The sequence below is a fragment of the Muscardinus avellanarius genome (genome assembly GCF_963383645.1).
Source record: "Muscardinus avellanarius genome assembly, chromosome: 4".
NCBI lineage: Eukaryota > Metazoa > Chordata > Mammalia > Rodentia > Gliridae > Muscardinus > Muscardinus avellanarius.
Window position 1 is genome coordinate 1,849,631 of NC_137789.1, and position 14,852 is coordinate 1,864,482.

General features: G+C 64.2%; 1 protein-coding gene across 1 annotated transcript; it reads left to right on the forward strand.

The window, feature by feature from the left end:
* Nucleotides 1-12,432: 12,432 nt before the first annotated feature.
* ARC (activity regulated cytoskeleton associated protein) lies at nt 12,433-13,626 on the forward strand (the record flags this gene model as incomplete). Its single annotated transcript, XM_080693535.1, has 1 exon — nt 12,433-13,626. Exon 1 carries the CDS (start codon nt 12,439-12,441, stop codon nt 13,624-13,626), a length of 1,188 nt encoding a protein of 395 aa, XP_080549661.1. The 5' UTR covers nt 12,433-12,438.
* Between the last annotated feature and the right edge of the window lie 1,226 nt (nt 13,627-14,852).

Here is a 14,852-nt window from a genome sequence, read left to right on the forward strand (position 1 = left end):
GTGTACCTGTGTGTATTTCTGTATGTGTGTGTATGTGTGTGTGCATGTGTGTGTGTGTCCAAGCAGAAGCAGACCTGTGTCCATCTGGTGCTAGGCCCCAGGCACCTTGGGGCCAGGTCCAGACAGACCCAGAGCCAAGCCTTCTGAACTCCTGGCCCCAGAATGCAGGCGCGCAGCGAGCCCAGAGCTTTGCTGTTACACAACAGTGCACGGCTAATGCTGTGGGCCCCACCCGCCCCAGCCGGCCAAAACACACTCTACCTCCCTCTCTTTGGAGGAAAGAGGGGTGCTCTGCCCTTCCCAGGCAGATGGAGGTCCCTGGCCACACACTCGGGGTGCAGGAAGCCAGCCTCTGTGCACCAGAGCCGGCTGCAGAGCTTGGCTTGGGAAGAAGAGGCCCGCTCCTTCCCAGTCTCTTGAACAAAACACCTCATCCTAGGCTCTGCCTGCCTGAGCCTGATCTGGGGATGAGCGCCCTGGGCAGCCTCGTGGGTGGAGGGAGGCCTGGCAGGTGCTGTCTCTGAAGTGCTGGAAGAGCCAGGACTCAGTGACCCAGGAGGCTGAAGCTGGGGGATAGTAGGTTCAAGGCCAGCCTGGGAAATTCGAGAACTTGTTTCAGAATAGAAGGGTTGGGCGTGTAGCTCAGTGCTAAAGCATCTCTGGATTCCATCCCCAGGACCGCACACACACAAAACCCACCCTGTGAAGTACTGGGACTCGGTTCCTCACGGGGCCTCACATCCCTGCACACAGCTGAGTGCATTCTGCTCAGGCTGACCCAGTACCCCCCGCCAAGCCCTGCGTGGAACGCCAACATAGCTCAAGACCCAGGCCCAGCATGCCCTTTCTGCTGGACCCCAGGTAGGCCAACTGGGGGGCTGCGATACCTACACAGTTCCCAGCCAACACCCCTGGTGCCTCCCCTGCCCAGGTTATTGCCAATGCCAGCAGAGGGTGGGCGTCCCGGGTGCTGGGCACCAAGGGCAGGGTGGGTGGGGAAAAAGGCTGGGCTGCTGGCCCACCGTTTCACCTACTGGGTCTTGGTCTCCCCTTAGGGGTGCTGGCCAGCCCCTGCTCCCACTTTCTCCACCAGTGCCCAGGTCTGGCCCCGCCCTGTGACTCTGGCACTTCCATTCCGGCCTGTATAACAGCCACTTGCAAATTATGGGGTGCACCTTACGGGCAGAGATGGGGCCAGTCAACACTCCCCGCCACCACAGGAGGTCACCAATGAACATCTGTTGGACAGAAAAGGTAAGTCCATGTGAGCCCTCTGGCACAGCAACAGGGGCGCAGCAAGGATTTGGCCCTCTGCCTGAGGCTGTGGCCCAGGAGCCTCTGCTCCTGGGAACCCTGGCCTCCAAGGCACTGAAGGGGGGTAGTCGCCACCTTCTATGTAGAGCAGGGGGAGAGGCGGCTCCAGCCACTCCTGCAGCCTGCTTGTCCCTGCCCACTGTGTCCTGGGCAGGTGTGATAGGGCACTGACACCCATGGAAGCTAAGGCCAGGGAAGGGAGCCCAAAGCTGGGCCCCCCCTCCGGGGCTCGGTGAGCCCTCGGGCATGGCAGACCCCTCCAAGGCCGGTGTAGCCCTCCCCCTGCCCGCTCTGTATCCCCCGCCCCCGCCACGGCTTCCCCCGAGTGGGGAGGGAGGTGGGAGTCCCGCCTGGCACCCACATGCTGTGCTGGCTTTGAGAAGGAGGTGGGCGGGCAGGAGGGGGAGCACAGTGTAAGGGCCACCTTCGGAAGCCATCTGAGGTTCACTCCAGGCTCCAGTGTGTGGGAGGGGCAGCCGTGTCACCCGGCTTTCCCCGTAAACGTTGTCCTCTGCTGACTAACTCATTTTAATTAGACACGAAGGACAGAAAAGCGTTGTCTTTGGGAGGCTTGACAAGCGTGGGCTTGACGAGGCTGAGCATGGCCCACACGCTGCCCCTGGCACCCCAGGCTCCCTCGTCCTTCTGGAAGACACTGGGCCTGGCCAGGAGGCTGGGCGACCCCAGGAACCAGCCTCAGATTCAGGCCTCCTGGCTCTGGGCTCCCTGTGGGAACAGGCTGAGCGGGTAAGCCTGGGAGAGGGCAGCTGGGCACCATGGTACCCACACACATGCCGCCTTCTGGAAGAGGCCACCGGGCCGCCGAGCCCCCACCACACCTTTCCCCAGTGGGCCACCGCAGGACACACATGACCTCCTGGCAGGATGAGTTTCGGGGCGGGAGGTTCCAGCTTCTGCAGGAGCCCAGGGTGGGGAGCACCTCTTGGATATGGAGGATCTCCCGCACATGGGGACCTAGGGTGAGCCTTGGTGGACCGGAGAGGGGCCTCAGGAAAGGACGGTCCATGGCTCCCCCAAAGTGCCCCTCATGGCGCGCCCTCTGTAAGCCTGCCTGGGCTGGGGCGCTCGCTGGCCTGGAGGTCTCCCTGGAAGGCCCGCCCGGGCCAGAGAGGCACAGCCCAGTAAGCACCGGGTGAGCACCGAGTAAGCACCAGCCCCGGCGTGGAGCGGCAGCTAGTGCGGAGAAGCACTCTGTACCAGGAGCTGCCGGTTCGGCCCCCCGCCCTCACGGGTGGTGCTGCTGTCATCGGGTCTGATCACCGCAGTGCCAGCAGGTGCTTTATTATTGTGAAGCTATTCCACTTGGCGAGGTTTGAAGGTCAGACCTTAGAACAAAAATGAATATTTGAAAAACTGCTTCAGAATTCACCAGTTCCCTTAGCTCTGGTACTCACAGCAAGGAAAAACAGTTCCGTGTTCCTCAGTGACAGAAATCTCCTCCCAGCTCATTGGCAGAAACAGGGCAGAGGCCACACTCCTCCGAGGAGCGTGACAGCCTCTCAAAGGTGACCATGTCCACGCCCCGCTCCAGGAGCTGCTCACCAGTGGCCGCTCCCAGAGGCCTGGGCCGGCTTCCTCCTGACCCTGGAGTAGACCGCCCGCCACCCTGTGGTCACACGCTACCGGGAGCCCTTTCGCGGGCGACTGGAGGGAGGAGATGCCCTGCAGGGACAGCGTAAGCCACGGCCCAGAGACCCAGTGGCCGGGATGTCTCTTCAAAGCACCACATCAAGGAAACAAGGACTGGGGGGGAGTGGCCTCTCCTTTCACCAGCTGGGAAGCGGGCCTGAAACCTCGCCCAAGGACACAGAAATACGAAGCATGGGCTCCGACCCGAGGCTGTGTGCCTAGCGCCAGCGCACACCCGGACACCCACGCGGTGACGAGCGGCGCCCAGGAGGCCACCTGGAGCCGAGGTGTCCTGTCGGCAGTAGGGTGGCGGCAGTGATGGGAGGGGCCACGTGGTGTGATGGCCATGATGGTGGTGATGGGCACGATGGCAGGCCGGTACAACAGTGGAGAGGTCACCAGCGAGGTGGTGGTGGAGGTAACAGGTAGAGTCATGGGCGTGGTGGGGGGGTGGAAAGTCACTGGTGTAATGGTGATTTTGAAGACAGTACTGGTGACGGTGGTGGGGATGGACGGGTTGTATTGGTGAGTAACTGAGGCAGTGGTGAAGTGGTGGCTGAAGGACCGACGGCCGCCATGGTCAGGATGATTTTGGAAGTGACTGGGAAGTGCTGGGAATCGCGGTTGTGTCCCTGGCTGAGAGGCTGTCTCGAAGGGGATGGTGGTGATGTGGTTGTGGGTAGAGATGGCGGTGGTTGGGATGGAGGGGAGTCCCTGTGGAGCTGAAGCCATGGAGCTCATGGTAGTAGAGGAGGTGTGGTCTTAGGCAAGGTGGCATTAGGAGTGACAGGTGTAAGGTAAGGACCGTGGTTACCATGGTAACAGTGACAATGGTGTGTTGGGAGTTGTGGTGGTGACAATGTCTACGGCATGGGACACTCAGGGAAGCTCCCGAGCCACTCAGACAGGAGCAGATCTCGGGAATGGTGTCTGCTGCCCCGGCTCCCCCCGCAGCACCGGGAGCCGGCAGTCCTGCACGCTGGAGACGCCGCCTCCACCCTCCTCGCCAGGTGCCTCTCTCTACTACAGACAGGCCCTCAGGGTCTCCTCCCTTGACTATTTATTTATTTGTTTGTTTGTTTGTTTATTTATTTATTTATTTATTTATTTATTTATTTATTTATTGTGGTACCAGGGGCATTCTACCTCCAGCTACACCCCCAGCCCTATTTATTCTTTATTTTGAAACAGGGTCTCACTAAGTTGGGGAGGGCCTAAGTAGCTGAGTTCCCAAATTCTGGGATTACAAGCGTGGACCACCACGCCCAGCTGACATTTTATTTCTATTTAGAGAAACACAGGGTCCCTCATTCCAGGGAGTGAGACTTCATTGTGAGGTGATTTGGCTACAATCAAGGGCCCACCTTCCACTTCCTCCTTCTCCTGATGGGGGTTCATGGAAAATGAATGACTCTTGAAATGGGGGTCATAAGTTGCACAGATAACGAAGGTGTACTGGCATTGGACCCACCTGGGTGGGCTCAGAGAGGTCCCAAGGCCAGGCAGGGGTAGAGGGAGGAGGGCCTGGGGCCTCAGCAACCCCACTCCTTTCTGGAAGGACAGCGGTGCTTGGGCCCATGATCCCCTTGTCCAACCGGCCTCGGCCACAGTCCAGCCTCTTTCTCGATGCCAGCCTGGCTCTCGGCCTGGCTCCCAGGTCTGAGGCTGGCATTTGTGGCTGTCTGACATTTGCTCAGAGAGTCTCTGGATCCCTGTGCTCTGAGTGCAGGATTTAATGAAGAGCAGAGAGAGACAAGAGCTCTTCTAGCCCCTGCCAGTGCCCCTGCCGACGGCAAATGGGTCATAGACATGGCAGCCTGAGGGTGCTAGGGGCCGGTAAGAGCAGCCGGGGCGGTGCCAGCCTCACCCTGACAGTCCCCAACCACCTCAGGCTCCTGGGAGCCTCACTGTGCTTCAGGGCAGGCAGCACCAGAGATGGGTGCTCTTCATGGGCCCCAGCCCTGCCCAGAAGCCTGCAGGGCCCCTCCTGGCCCCCATGTTCCCACTGGGCAGGCCACAGGACCAAGAAGGAGAGACATTGGCCCTGACCCTACCCCTGCAGACCACCCGGCCTTCCCTTGTGCCAGTGACCCACGGCTAGCAGAAGCCACCGCAGCGGCCCCACCATGGAGGCACAGATGACAGGAGTATCCAGACGAGGTCAATGCACCCGGCCGTCCACTTACCTCTCTGCTCTGCCTCCTCGTGTGTCAAGGGGGTGACCGTGGTGCCCTTCTAGGCTATTCTGGGATTCAGTGGGACGCCCAGCATGCTCCGCCAGCCCCTGCTTCTGCGCGCTTGTCCAGAAGGACCACAGAACATCGCCGGCTCCTAGCCCGGGACTGAGGGTGGGCCTGGCAAGCAGGACACATTGTGTAAGTGGTCAGCTCACGCACACAGCAAAACCTGGGCCCTTTGTTCAAAAGTCAGTAAGAACCGCACAGCCAATGATTAAGCCCCGCACGGCTCCTCTGAGCCCAGGGCTTGGTGCGACTCCCTGGGCCACCGGCCTTGCCACACCAGGTGAGCGGATGTGGGTACCATCCAGAGGCCCTGTGTGCTGCTGGGGGGGGGGCAGGAGAGGGAAATGCCCGTGGTGCCCAGCCTTACACAGTGAGCCAGTGAGGCCGTGGGACCTGCTGGGCAGAAGAGCTGAGGGCTGGGGATGCAGAGGCTTTGGGCCTGCGGACACTGAGTCTCCGGGCAAATCTTTGGGTGAGGTATCACCACGGCTCCTGCCCGCAGCTCGAGAGGCGCCCAGGTCCAGGAAACTGGAGGAGCCAGTCTGAGGCATCCAGGTATCTGCGGCTGCACACGCTCAGGTCACTGGGACTGACAGCTGGAGGACACCAGATGAGCAGCCTAGGAGCGAGGCCTTGGGACATCAGCTCCAGACCTGCTGGGGCCTGTGGGAGTGGAGGGAGGCAGCGAGAAGGGCAGGGGTCTGGCTCCCAGACCCCAGGGAAGGAGGGAGGAGCCAGCCACGAGAGGGGGGCACCAGCCAGACACAGGTGGCCAGGGCTGGAGGCCTTGGGTGCTAGGAGGGCAGGAGGCCTTGGGGGGTGCCAGTAGGCCCGGAAGACACAGCTGCCGCTGCCCCCTTACAGGCCCCTGCACGACCTACCCCCCAAGAACAACTTCCTGGCTCTGAAGCCGCCGCTGCCATCTCGGATCCTTCTGCTGCAGGGCTCAGGCCAAGCCCTGCGCTGTGGGTCTCGTACTCCCCCGTGATGGTGTCCATCACAGTCAGGGTGTATCCACTCCCGGCACCTGATAGGTTCCCGGTTAGCCACAACTGTCCCCAATGGGGCCCATCCCAGAGCCTGGATCTCTTAGCCTGTGGGAGGGTCTCCAGGGATTTGTGGGGCCAAAGGGCTGCTAAGCTGGATGGGAGGGCCCAGCACTGGGGGCAGGGAGTACAGGGGCCTGTGGGTGGTCCATCCCAGAGCTGGGGCCGGGGCAGGGGCGGGGCCTGGTTCTGGCCTTTTCTGGCGGGGCTGGGCCTGGCAGCGGCCTGGGTGGCTGTGTATTGGCAGCACGCAGAGCCTGCCTGCGTGGGGAGCTCTCTGCAGCGTCACGGCTGAGCTATTATCAGCCTTTCGCCTTTTATGGCACCGGAAGTGAGCAGCAGACGCTGGGCTGGCACTGAGGAGAGATGTAAATGGAGATGCCCAGAACAGCGGGTAAACGCAGCCAGGAGGGGGCGTGGCCGTGTTGAGCGCCACCCCTCCCTGGCACGGGCCTCCTGAGCCCCCAGATCCGGGGGCGTCCATATGGGCCAGCTGGTCCTGATGGAGGGACGGCCACCTTCGGGATTCCTGCCGCACGATCCAGGCTGGGTGGGAGTCCAGGGAGGTGGTAGGGTGGGTGCTCAGTCTGGCTGGGGCCAGTGGGGCAGGGATGGGGGCTGCCTGGCTCCAGCAGCCCCTCCCCGTGGCTCCTGGGGAGCTCTCCACAGGCCTCGTCCACTGTGGCTCTCCTTGGGTCCCCCCGTGAGCACTGCACATCTGGACATCAGGGACCCTGCAGCCCCTGACTCACCAAGCCACCCCTCCTCAACGTGGAGCTGCGGCCCCAGCACACTCGGGGGCAGGAGCACCTCTGGCCAGGCAGGGCTTCCATGGGCCAGAATCTGACTCCCAGAGGACAGAGCAAGAGGAAACCCCCAAATCACAGAGCAGGAGGGCACACCACACTTGAGCTTACACACGCAGGCACAGACCTGCCTGCCCCAGGCCCCGGGGCTCCTACAGGGGAGGGGGAGGCTTGGAAGCCCTCCTGGAGGGGGAGGCAGAAAGGCCCCTGAAAGCAGGGCACGGCAGGCAGGCAGGGAGCCCAGCACAGGCTGGCAGGAGGAAGGACGGCAACTCCAGGGAGGGGCCCTCGTGGCCACAGGTTCGGCCAGCTCCTCACCCACGCGCTGCCCCTGCTGAGGAGAGCCCCACGCCCCGCGTGTGGTGGGGATGGGCTGGAGCGGCCGACGGCGTCCGGCTCAATTGGGTGCTGTGCAGACCAGCCCAGGCTGAGGGACACCTGCACCGTACACCCAAGTGTGCGCCCGCAATGCCCAATGGCCCCTCGCCCCTCATCCCAGCCAGAGGGGCCTGCCTGCTCCCTGTAACAAGAGCCCCCAGAAGGAGGCTCCAGAGGTTGTGCCTTGGGACCCCAGCCTCTGAGCAGGGCCCACAGGGTGCACAGGGAAGGGCCACTGCGGGGAAACTGAGGCCAGGAAGAGGGAGGGCTGGGAGGACTCCCCCAGGTCACACCAGACATCTCGGGGAGCCTGAAGGTGTCCCTCCAAATCCCCTTTCCTATTCTGGCTAATGACTGGGGATGGTGGTGGTGAGGGAGGGACAGAGCCCCTGAGCACAGGCGTTCACGCCCCTCGCCCTTGTGGCAAGGTCTGAGTTCCCTGGGCCTCTGGGCACAGGAGCGGCAAGGCTTGCAGCATCAGTGGAAAAATACAGAACTTCCCTCGAGGCTGGACCGGAGGCAGGAGGCAGGAGGCAGGGGAAGGAGGGGGGAGGAGGGTCTGGCGTGTGGGTCCCCCCCCCACCACCACCACCACCAGGAACGCACAGGCTGCCTGTTCCGGGGACAGGGACTCAGCGCACCGCCTGCCAGACAAGAGGGAGGGAGGGAGGAAGGAAGGAAGGAAGGAAGGAAGGAAGGAGGGAGGGAGGGGGCAGAGAGAAAATGTTCCCGCGGGTGGGTGGCTCCGGGCAGGAGCTCGGAGCCCTTGGGTGCCCGCTGCCTTTCCTTCCTGGTCCCTGCTCCAGCCCCAGCACGCCCACAGCCCTTGGCCACCTCTCCTTTGCGGGCCCTAGGACCTCTATGCAAAGGCAGGAGACAGTAAAAAGCTGTTCTCTGACCTGCCCTGCCTCTGCTCCCCGCCTCTGCTTCCCCTGTTTGCCTTCTCGGGCCTTTTCTCCAGGCTCGCCCAGCCTGCTGCAAGTCCCTGCCCCTCCCCGTGGAGTCTGGCTCTCAGCATCCCATGGCCCACCCCCACTGGGGCAGGTGAGGTGAGGTGGGGGACGCAGGGCCACTGGGCACAGGCTGGTGTGAGGGCCAGGTGCCCGGTCAGCAGGGCCTGCGCTCACAGCTGGGGAATGGGCAGAGGGCCCACTCCCCACCCCTCTCCTGCCCACACACTGGGGAATCCACAGGCCTTTGTGCTCAGCTCCCGGCAGCCCTCGGCCTCCCTAGACCCCTGGCGCTGGCGCTGGCACTGCCACCCCTTTGGCAGGTGGAAAGGCGAGGCTCTGGCGAGCAACCGCCACGGTCTACCGACTGGAAAGCAACAAAGAAGGGCGCGTCCTTCCTTGGGCCCTTGGGTCCTCCCCACGTGCTGCTCGGGGCCGGGCACAGTGCCAGCCAGGGCACCTGGGGATGGCAAGGGGCCGAGGTCAGCAGATCCTGTGACCCTGAGAGCCCTGGGCTGGGACAGCGAGGGACACCTGGAGTAAAGAGGGTGAGAGGGGGCTGCCCAGCGACAGACCTGACCAGGAGCCGGGGCTTGAGTGGACACCCGAGGGCAGAGGGCCACCTGGCCCTTCTCTGCCAGCCCCACTGGGCACTGGGTGGTGATGGAATGAGGCCATATGACTGGATGCCCCTGTGGGCCAGCAGGACTCAGGAGCCTGGCCACAGGGGATGGGCAGGAAGCCGAGCCAGGGCAAGGAGTGGGAAGCCGGCTTGCCATCCATGTGCACCCCACCCAAGATGGCAAGACCGCCAGCACCAGCTGGTGGAGACCGGAGCACCAGGGTGCCTCCCCTACTTCTCCTTGATGTGTGTGGGCCAGCCCAGACCAAAGGTAGCACAGGCATCCTGGAGGGCATGGCAGTGAGTGGTCAGTGTATATCTGCATGTGCGTACATACACGAGTGCACATGTGCTCCAGGTGTGTGTGTACACATATATATAAACATGTGTGAGCAGTCCACGCGTGCGTGGGTGCCAGCGCAAGCTCTGCCCTGGAGGAGTTGTGCCCGTGCCCTCTGCTGCCGAGTGGCAAGTCAGAGGAGCGGCTGGCCCCGCATGGCCACCCTGTGACCACGCCCCCGCAGCCTGCAGAGCCCAGGGCGCATGGGCTGCTGGGGAGACCCCTCCCTCAGAGCCAGGCAGGGACAGCTGGGCACCCCCAGGGGGACCAGGAGGAGCTGGGGGTGTTCTGTGAGGAGAGAGGAGGCAGAGGACTGGGACCCCCACCTTGCTGTGGGGGCCCCTGGAGGCAGGTGAGTCCTGAAGGGAGTGGAGCTCCAGGTTCAGGGGTAGCAGCAGGAGAGGGGCTTAGAGAGCCAGGGAGCCCTGGAGCCGGGTGGGGCCCTGAGCTATGCACTGGGATCGCCTCCTGGCATCGCAGGGTCAGAACAGGCTGAGCCTGGCGTCTGGGGGCAGAGGCCAGAATGGGGGGAGAGTCTGGAGCAGGGCCACATAGTCAGCTGTGTAAGCCTCCTGGTGTCACTCGCGGCCCTCTCCCCTGCAAGCCCCTCCCTCCGGAGAAGGTGGAGGGCTTCCCAGGCCCTCTCCCTGCGCAGCCCTCTCAGGCCCCCCCATCCTATTTGTGGGGGCTGGGGCTTGCAGGTAGTGGCCAGCACTCTTCCAGGGAGCAGCGGTGTGGGGAGGGGAGGAGTGCAGGCCACTGTTATGAGAGGCTGCGGGGAGCCGGCCCAGCTTCCTTCCCGGAGGCGGAGGCGGGAGAAAGAGGCCCCGGCTCTAGTGGCTCTAGTGCGGAGGCTGCTGAGGACTTCTGGGGAGATAATTGGACAGCGATTAAGTGTTCCCAAAGCAGCTGCTGTCTCCTGTCACCTGTCACCGCAGGGACCTGTGAGGGGTGGGGCTCCAGCATCTGCCCCAGCCTTCCCCAACCCCCATCCTTCAGGCTCTGTGGTGAGTCCAGCTCTTCTTTGGTGGGGGAAGCGAGAGGGCAAGGGGACAGTTCAAGCCCTGCCCTGCTCTCCGGGTCACCTAACACTCTCTCCCATCTAGACCCTGCGCCTGCAAAGCCTGCTGGTCCTCCAGCCCACCTACCCCAGCCTCTGCTCCCGAGCTAATCCATGGTGGGTGCGGAGGCCCGAGAACCTGCCCTAGCCCAGCTGGCAAAGGGGCCGCAGGGCCACGGGGGCAGGCTTAAAAATCGGTGGAGGGGCTGGCCCCTGGCCACTGAGTGCTGGCTGTCAGACAGGGACCTGCACGCACAGCTGCCCTCGGTGACCTCCAAGCAGACATGTTAGTGTCACACGGGCCCACAGCTCCTGCTCAGGGATCCCCTGTGGGACAGCTCCAGTTGGTCCCTGTTCTCGCAGCTTCTCTGCCTGGCTCCCTGCCCGCCGCCTGCTTGCTCAGTGGTACCCCTCCACCCCCCTTCTCTGTCCGCCCACTTGTCTTTAATTAGAAATGCCAGGAGAGCCATTTTGGGGGAGTTTCTTTTTTTTTTTTTAACCAGAAAGACATTCCCCTGGGGGGGCGGAAGCCCATGGGGGAGGGGGAGGAGCCATGCTGGCTCTGAGGGAGGGCATTGGCTCCCAAAAGCAGAGGCTGGGGCAGTGGGCCTGGAGGGAAGGGAGGGCCCTGGGTGGTGGGCAGGGAGCGGGGATGGGATGGCGGCCAGCGGGTGAGCAAGGCAGTGGGCTGGGAGATGAGTGTGCAGGGCCGAGTAGGGCACGCGTTGGGGGCTAGGTGTGGGGCTGAGCTTGCAGCCTGTGTGTCAGAGAGGGAGAGGGGGCCGCGGCAGGGAGAAGGCGCCCTGGCTCTCACCTCCTGTGGGCCAGGAGTGATGTGACACCTGTGCCCAGGTGTCCCAGGTAACATCAGAGGGTATGAGACCAGTCCCATCCACCCAGCAGCCAATAAGCCAGGCAGGCCTCCCTCTGTCGCCGCAGTGCGGTTGCCAGGGAAGCGGAAAGGGCCTCCCTCCCAGGGAATCTCAGCAGCTTCCGGAGCCCCACTCCTTATATGGTGCTGTGCTTTCCTGCAACTCCCAGCTGCTGGTGCTGCCAACACCCTTCTCCCCCCTCGCCCTGGCGCTCCCCCCCATCCCTGTTCCATGCTCTTAGAAGTCTGCGATTTTCTGCAGTGATGGGGGTTTCAGGGCCCGCACCATTTGCTGGGTCGAGTGGCTGCGGCGTCCCCCCAGGTCCCTTGTCCTCAGGTAGCAGATTTTCAGATCCCCAGGCCTAAGTGAAACCTCCCGCCTCCTCTAAGGCCTGGCTGCGGGCCCTGCGGGCCAGCCTGGCTTCGCTGGTAGATGCCACACCACTGCACCAGTCAGCCTCACCTGGGGTCACTGCCAGCACCTGGGCTCCAGGCCCAGGGCAGGCGGGCGGTGCTGGTGTGTGTGTGGCTGACTAGCCCCGCAGCTGAGGATATCGGGGTCCGAAGGCGAATGTGTGTGGGGGGGTGGGGAAGGTCCTGCCAGGGCCCTTCCCGGGCTGAGGAGCATCCTGCAAAGCCGGGCGCACGGGCAGTAACAACCCGCCTCTGTCTGTCCCGCTGCCCCACCGGTGTGGGCGAGGGCGCCGAGTGTGCGTGTGGGGTGAGTTCTCCGGTCCCAAGCAGTGTCCCTTCTGTTCTGAAAAAGCGGCGGGGTGGGAGGTGCGCGGCGCGGATTAGTCACCCCAGCCCCGCGCCGCAAGCGCAGGGGCCGCTCCTCCCTCCACCCGCCCGAGGCGCGAGTGGGCGCGGGGGGCGGAGCCTGCGGCGCGGGCGGGCGGGGGGGCGCCGCGCTGGGCCAATGGGGGCCGGGCGCGGAGAGGGCCGCCCACGGGCCCCAGCCGCATAAAGAGCCCGCGGCCCGGCTCGCCGCAGAGCTCGGGCGCCGCTCCTCGCCGCGCACCGGAGTCTTCCTGCCGCCCTCCGGCTCCCGCTGAGCTCGCCGCCCGACACCGCCGCCGCCTGGCCTCCGAGCGTTCCAGCTCCCGCCCCAGAGGAGTGCGCCGTCTGTCCGGAGCGAGTGCCAGCACTTGTGCGCAGATGGAGCTGGACCACACGACGAGCGGCGGCCTCCACGCCTACCCCGGGCCGCGGGGAGGGCCGGCGGCCAAGCCCAACGTGATCCTGCAGATCGGTAAGTGCCGGGCCGAGATGCTGGAGCACGTGCGGAGAACACACCGGCACCTCCTGGCCGAGGTGTCCAAGCAGGTGGAGCGCGAGCTGAAGGGGCTGCACAGGTCGGTGGGCAAGCTGGAGAACAACTTGGACGGCTACGTGCCCACGGGCGACTCCCAGCGCTGGAAGAAGTCCATCAAGGCCTGCCTGTGCCGCTGCCAGGAGACCATCGCCAACCTGGAGCGCTGGGTCAAGCGCGAGATGCACGTGTGGCGGGAGGTCTTCTATCGGCTGGAGAAGTGGGCCGACCGCCTGGAGTCCATGGGCGGCAAGTACCCGGTGGGCCACGAGCCAGCCCGCCACACAGTCTCTGTGGGCGTGGGGGGCCCTGAGGGCTACTGCCAGGAGGCCGATACCTACGACTACACCGTCAGCCCCTACGCCATCACCCCCCCGCCCGCCGCCGGGGAGCTGCAGGGGCAGGAGCCAGCCGAGGCCCAGCAGTACCAGCCCTGGGTGTCCGGTGAAGATGGGCAGCTGAGCCCTGGGGTGGACACGCAGATCTTCGAGGACCCACGGGAGTTCCTGAGCCACCTGGAGGAGTACCTGCGGCAGGTGGGTGGCTCGGAGGAGTACTGGCTGTCCCAGATCCAGAACCACATGAACGGGCCAGCCAAGAAGTGGTGGGAATTCAAGCAGGGCTCGGTGAAGAACTGGGTGGAGTTCAAGAAGGAGTTCCTGCAGTACAGCGAGGGCACGCTGTCCCGAGAGGCCATCCAGCGGGAGCTGGACCTGCCGCAGAAGCAGGGTGAGCCGCTGGACCAGTTCCTGTGGCGCAAGAGGGACCTGTACCAGACGCTGTACGTGGACGCCGAGGAGGAAGAGATTATCCAGTACGTGGTGGGCACCCTGCAGCCCAAGCTCAAGCGCTTCCTGCGCCACCCTCTGCCCAAGACCCTGGAGCAGCTCATCCAGAGGGGCATGGAGGTCCAGGACGGCCTGGAGCAGGTAGAGCCAGCCAGCACCCCGCTGCCCAACGAGGACCAAGCTGGGACCCTGACACCTGCCCTCACCAGCGAGTCTGTGGCCAGCGACAGGACCCAGCCTGAATAGAGGGCATCCCAGGGTCCCCGCCTGCCACCGTATCTGGCCCGCGGCATTGCCAACCAGGACTTGATAGAGGGCGCCTGCCCCCAGGGGCGGCCCTCCTGCAGCTGGGCACCCTCAGCCTCCTGGCCCGACTCCCACAGACACACCCACCCAGATGTGTGCAATGTCCCAACAGCAAAGGAGCCCTCTCCGCTGGGCTCTGCCCGGTGCCCCACCGTCCGTCTGTCTTCCCGGTGGCCCAGCCTGGCCGGTGGCTGGCACTACCCTCTATACACTCAGGCCATCACAGCACATAACCAGCTTCCGCATTCTCCAGTGCCCTGGCCCCCTGGAAGGCAGGGCCAGCAGCTCCAGGTCCACAGGGCACCCCAGGGCAGAAGATGAGGCAGAACTCGTGCCGAAGGAACCACAGCTTCCGAGGACACCACCACTCGGGCAGCTGGCCAGCCCCGGGCAGTGTGGCTCCCTCCCAGGGGAGCGCCAAAGCTGCAAACGCAGCAGCAGCAACAGACCTGGCATCCTGGCACCTCCTGGCCTCCCAGGTGAGCCCCTGCCACCGTGGCAGCTCAGAGCTGGGAGGGTCCAGGGCCGGGGTCCATTTTCCAGGTGAGCCCACTGAGGCTCAGAGGCTTTCTAAGCAAGTTAGCTTCAGAAACGGAGTGGGGGCGGCATCGTGGGGGTGCAGAAAGACCCCAGGGATGGAGCAGAGGGCTGGAGGGGGAGGCGGCGCCGGGGGAGCTTGCTGAGCCAGCTCACAGGGACCCTGTGCTTTCTCATTTCAGCATGGTGATTCAGCCAGCCTGCAGAAGGGTCAGAGCCTCACTTGTGACTCACCCGCGGAGGGAGGAGGGTCCTGGGGGGGCCGAGTTCTCGAATCCGGCTGAGGCAGCAGCCGGCACCTTCCGAGCCAGGAGCACAAGAACAGGTAACAGAGCCCCATCCTTCCTGCCCAATACTGTCCCCCAGCCCCCTGCCTAGGCATGAGCCCCCGCCTGACCCACCTTCCCCAGGCCTGCCCGCCCTCCCTCCCGCAGCCGTCCTGGGCCTGCGGCTCTGTGGCGACCTTGCTGATGGCCCTGCTTCGCATCTGCCCTCAGGTCTCAAGACTGCCGTGAAGTCTCTGCTGCTTTGCCTGGTGTCGTCCCTTCTCCTCTCTCGAAGCTGCCTGCACAGGAGAAGTCTCAGGACAGCCCAGAGAGGGCAGCGCCCCAGCTCAGCCTGGGAGCTGG